This window comes from Mesocricetus auratus, unplaced genomic scaffold (assembly GCF_017639785.1).
Source record: "Mesocricetus auratus isolate SY011 unplaced genomic scaffold, BCM_Maur_2.0 Super-Scaffold_100038, whole genome shotgun sequence".
Lineage (NCBI taxonomy): Eukaryota > Metazoa > Chordata > Mammalia > Rodentia > Cricetidae > Mesocricetus > Mesocricetus auratus.
Genome location: NW_024429216.1, coordinates 6,246,850 through 6,252,343, shown reverse-complemented (window position 1 = coordinate 6,252,343; position 5,494 = coordinate 6,246,850). Strand labels below are relative to the sequence as shown.

The 5,494-nt window shown below is 56.9% G+C and overlaps 1 protein-coding gene across 1 annotated transcript; it reads left to right on the top strand.

Moving 5' to 3' along the window:
- The first annotated feature begins 821 nt into the window (after positions 1 to 821).
- On the top strand, positions 822 to 5,122 carry Ppp1r14a (protein phosphatase 1 regulatory inhibitor subunit 14A). Its single transcript, XM_040734428.1, has 4 exons — positions 822 to 1,058; positions 2,950 to 3,030; positions 3,483 to 3,515; positions 4,680 to 5,122. Exons 1-4 carry the CDS (start codon positions 858 to 860, stop codon positions 4,806 to 4,808), a joined length of 444 nt encoding a protein of 147 aa, XP_040590362.1. The 5' UTR covers positions 822 to 857; the 3' UTR covers positions 4,809 to 5,122.
- Positions 5,123 to 5,494: the final 372 nt, after the last annotated feature.

Genomic DNA, 5,494 nt, shown 5'->3' with positions numbered 1-5,494 from the left:
CAGAACCAGGTCCTTAGGCACAGCACCAGGCCCCTTAGTGGAGCCATCTCACCCTTCCAGGCTTTGTTTGTTTGATTTAAGGCGGGGCCTGCAGCTCAGCCTGTCCTGGAACTCAGAAACTGACTATTAACCCATGAACTCCTGAACCCCTTGCTTCCACCTCCTAAGTGCCAGGGTTACAGGCAGCTGGCGTCACTCAATAAATACTATGTGCCGGAGGAAGTGAAAACATGGATGGATGGATGGATGGATGGATGGATGGATGGATGGATGGATGGATGGATGGATGAGTGAATCGATGACTGAGATAATGATGGTTCAAGGGTTAGGCCCTGCTTGGATTCCCTGGAGCACTTAATTAGCATTCCTGAGCTCCCAGGGTGCATCTAGGAAACAAAAAGAAAAAAGAAAAGGAGTTGAGTGTGGCGGCTCGAGTCTGGAATCGAAGCATGCAGAAAGTAGAGGCAGGAGGTTTAGGGGTTCAAGGACAGACTTAGCTAAAGAGAAGCTGCTGGGCAACCCCTTAGAGCGAAGCTGCGGAGTCCTGCAGTACCGCTCGCTGCCTCCAGAGGGCGCACGGAGCAGCCCCCAGAGTGTGTCCCGGGACCCCGCCCCGGGATGTGCACCCCGGAGCGCTCAGAGCTGAGTGTGCCGCTCCCTCCTCCCCTCCCTCCCATCTGCATCCCGCAGGATCCTGGCTTGAAGCCTGCTCGCCTCTGCAGGAAGGGAAACTGAGGCCCTGGACTGGAGCGGGGCGGGTCCCAGAGCACGAGCCCCGCCCCCGGCAGCCCCGCCCCGGCCCGTAAGAGCTCTGAGCGATAGGAGGGCGCAAAGCGGGGACAGCGGGCAGCCAGGCGATGGCAGCTCAGCGGCTGGGCAAGCGCGTGCTGAGCAAGCTTCAGTCCCCGTCGCGGGCCCGCGGCCCGGGGGGCAGCCCCAGTGGGCTGCAGAAGCGGCACGCGCGAGTCACCGTCAAGTACGACCGGCGGGAGCTGCAGCGGCGGCTGGATGTGGAGAAGTGGATCGACGGTCGCTTGGAGGAGCTTTACCGCGGCAGGGTGAGACCCAGAGGGAGTGGGGCTGGGGGATGGAGGTGGCCTGAGACCCTGGTGACCCTGGTACATGCTCACTGGTGCACCGGCAGTGACCTTTACCAGGAGAACACATGTCCTGAGGTCCAGGTGCTCCGGGGGCATCCAGCTTATGGACACACAGAGACATACACCCAGTTTCCCCAGACGTGTGTGCATTGCATTCAAACACTTGGGAAAACCCAGGGGGAGGGAGGGATCCTCTGCAGGAGATAAGGAAGAATTGGTGGGCCAGAACCAACATATCGAGAGAACGGATAGGGAGAGGGGATGTCCTTAAGCCAAACATAGACATGGGTGACTAGGCAGATAGGACAGCACAGACCATCGGCAGAGGAAGCAACAGTGTACACAGATGACGGAAGTCACAGCCACTCACAGACACAGCACCAGGAGTGAGCCACACACACACTTACAGGACAGCGTGGTCTGCCGTGGACACAATAACATGCCACAGAACACAATCACCTTCAATGCCAAGTGGAGTTACGGTTGTACAGAGATACGGATCAGTTTAAGCTGTAGCGCTCCAAGCCCCTATAGCTATCCTGGGACACAAACTGAATCAAGTTACATGGGGACCATCTATTATCTGCTGATGCCTGCAGATCCAAGGACAGATGTCACAGCCCTGTAGACACGTCTGTGGAAATTATAGTTACAACTGGACCCGCTAAAGGTGCCTCAGGAACTAGGACCTTTGGAAACCACAATGGGCATAGCTGCTGATACCTGGGATCTCAGCCCTTGGGAGGTGCGGCAGGAGGGTTGGGAGTTCAAAGCCAACCTTGGGTAAGGAGAGACCCTGTCCAAAACAAACCTAGTGCGGTGGAGCACACCCTTTAGACTCAACACTCGGAGGCAGAGGTAGAGGCAGAAGCAGGTGGACCTCCGTGAGTTCAAGGCCAGCCCAAGATACCTAGACCTTATTTAAAAATAAGCAAATAAATTGATAAAGGTGGTCCCTACAGCTTATCGTGTCGGGATTGCAATAGTCACACCTAAGCAGCAACCACACTAGACACATTCACTCAGGTCACGTAGGCCTCTGAACAAAGCCGCCTTCCTGAGGCCCAGCACACATAGATGCCAGAGGCCTCATCCCCCCCCCACAGGACAGCGCCCTCACTCCCCAGCTAGGCAACAGGACTTTAGGCTGGGAAACTAGAGCTTGGGCCCAAGGGGCTTCTGGCCCCTGACAGCTGGGTCCTGTCTCCATCGTGACCAGATGTCCTTGTACTCTGTGCCGTGAGCACCTCTGTGCTGTGAGCTCTGGTCATCCCTCAGAGACCACTGCTGCTCGCAGCCCACCGTGCGGAGCCTAGGCGGTCACTTCACTGACCCAGCAGCCTGCAGTGTAGCCCAGGGAGGCTTGGCTGGCCTGAAGCCCAGAAGCCCTTCTGGTCTCAGGGGAAGGGGCCCGCCCCGGCAGGCTCCCCTCCCCCACAGCCACAGCTAAGTAAGACTTTCCCTTGAAAGGGCAGAAGCCAACCTGAATCCCACAATCTGACATTCCGAGACTCGACCAGGCCTGCTTTGCCGAGTAGGAACTGCAGCCAAGGAGAGAGCCCTGTGCCAGCCCCAAGGTCTCCGGGGCCGAGCCAAGGGTGCAGGCATCGGGCTGGTACCAGGGCCTGGGCCTCCTTCCACCCATCTGTCACCCCCCGGCCCCCCCAACACCCAGATGTCTGTCTCAGTGGTGCTGTCCCTGCCTGCCACATTATTGCTGCAGGCCCTGCCAGCTGGGCCTCGGGTTGATGGAGTGTGTGGACCTCCGGAGCCCTGGACAAAAGGCTGGGGGGGGGCGGGGGACGGACGGGAGACACGGGCCCTGACCAGCCCGCTCTCCTGACCTTAGGAGTCAGATATGCCAGATGAGGTCAACATTGATGAGCTGTTGGAATTGGACAGTGAAGAGGAAAGAAGTCGGAAAATCCAGGTACGTGGGGGAGAAAGGAGAAAGCCGCCCCTCCCCCACCCCAGTGCGCCAAGTTGCAGCGCCACAGAGGGAATAGCCCAAGTTGACATGTTTATTAAACACTTCCTCTGCCAGATACTAAATCCTCTGCAAAACACTACAAAGTAGACACATTTACCACCGTAAGGAGAATGAGGCCCAGAGACGTTGAATCTTTTGCTCAGGGACACACAGCTCATCTTGACTAGAGCTGGGAGCCAAACCCAGACTGTCTGGGTTTGTCCGTCCCCCCCTGACCTCACTGCTGAGGTTTCTAGCCTTCAGCCCGGCCTCTGTCTTGTGTGCTCCCACTCGAAGCCACAGGGCCACTTATGGCAGACTTTCGTCTTGCTCCCTTGGGGAAGGGGCGGGCCCCAAGGGAAGAGATGTGTCAGTCATTTACTGTTTTATTTTTTTTGTCCCCCCCACCATAGGGACTCTTGGAGTCCTGCGCGAACCCCACGGAGGTGAGTTTCTGTCTTTACGGGATTGGTCCTCTCACCTTCACGGAGGAGGCGGGGGCAGGCCTCGGGAACCCCTGGGAGCCCCGTGTCTCTTTGTTATCGTGGGCTCCTCCTACCTCCCATCTGCCGCCCGCTCCACATCAGCTGCCTCAGAGCCCCTCCCCCAGAGGCTCCTGTTTCTGCCCAGATGGTACCTGCCCCTCGCTGGTTGTCCTGGATGTCTGGGGCGCTCACCCTCTCTCCATCTCTGTCCCCTGTGACTCTACCATCCTGGGGTTCCCCATCTACCTCTTGGGGGTCTCCCATCCTGCAGGTCCTGGAGCTGGGCAAAACAACCATTCCCACTTCCTTCCCTGCTTTAAAAGGGAAAATATTCATGGTTCTCCCCTCTGCTCTTAGCTGCCTGAGGGACAAACGTCACTGCCTGTCAGTCTGCCTGGAGCTGGCTCAGACCTGGTCTCTGGGGACTGTTTCTCGGCATGAGAAGCATCTTTTGTATGAGCCCGTGTCTGTCTATAATTCTCTCTCAGCTCTGAGTCTTAGATTGTCTCTCCATCTCTCTCTATTTCTATTTCATTTTATGTGGATATGTGTTTTGCCTTCCTGTATGTCCATGCACTACCACAACCACACGAATGTTTGGTGCCTGTGGAGACCAGAAGAAGGTGTTGAATCCCCCGGAAGTGGTGTTACAGACGTGGGTGCTGGGAACTGAACCTGGGTCCTCTGGAAGAGCAACCAGTGCATTTAACCACTAGCCTCTCTCTCTCTCTCTCTCTCCCTCTCTCCCTCTCTCCCCCCCCTCTCTCTCCCTCCCTCTCTCTCTTTCTCTCCCTCTCTCTCTCTCTCTCCCTCCCTCTCTCTCTCTTTCTCTCCCTCACACACACACACACACACACACACACACACACACACACTTTTTCTTGTGATAGGGTCTCAGCATGTAAATTCATAGCGATTCTCCTGCATCGGATGTGATTACTGGCCCGGGCAGTAATTAGTAATTGCACACACATGCACACATCCTGTTCTCCTGTCTATCTTAGTCTCTCTCCTCCCCACTTGGCTCCAGCTCCTGCTTTGAAGAAGTTGATGTCTGAAGAGGCGCTGACGTGGGGTGGGAGGCCTGTCTCCCGCTCTGTTCTCAGAACCCCGCTCTGTCCCCAGGACTTCATCCAGGAGCTGCTGGCCAAGCTTCGGGGCCTCCACAAGCAACCGGGCTTCCCACAGCCCAGCCTTGCAGATGACTGCAGCCTGAGCCCCCGCCAGGACCGGGCCCACACGGCCCCACCCTGACCGCCACCCTCCTCTGTATTCCACTCCCCAAGCCCAGACTGTTTCTAAGTTGTATTTAATGGTTCTGTAACTGCCTCCCGTGTCTGGCTTTTCCTCTCCCTGCTACTGGCCTTCTGCAGTCCCTGCCCTTGGTCCCCAAGCCGCAGCTGGTCCTGACAGATGGAGAAACATTCCTTGCCACAGAGCCTGAGAACATACCCTGCTGACCCCGAGGCGTCTTAGAGACTCACATCCTGTCCCCACACCTCCCCCCCTAAAATAAACTCAGTCCCAGCCAGGGCAGATCCCTGGATCATGGGATATGTGGAGATGCACGCGGCCAGTGGTGACCCGTCATCTCCCCAAAGGGCATCTCACAGCAATGAGGCCATTAGTCCACTCCATGGAGAATGTGCCTGGTGTGGCTGCAGGAGTGGTACACAGAGCACCAATGAACGACATTAAAGTGGGAGAGAAGGGTGTGATTGGTAAGAGCGTGCACGCCAGGGAAAGAGCCCTCAGCCCTTGGGGTGGAGAAGCAGAACAGGACGATAAGGGCTTGCCTTGCCTACAAAGCACCAGGGATGGCCAGGGGTGCGGCTCGCCGTAGAGCACCTATTTAGCATAAAGTAGGCTCCATTCCCAGCAAGGCAAAGGAAAGGAGCTGGGCGGTGGTGGCACACACCTTTAATCCCAGCACTCAGCAG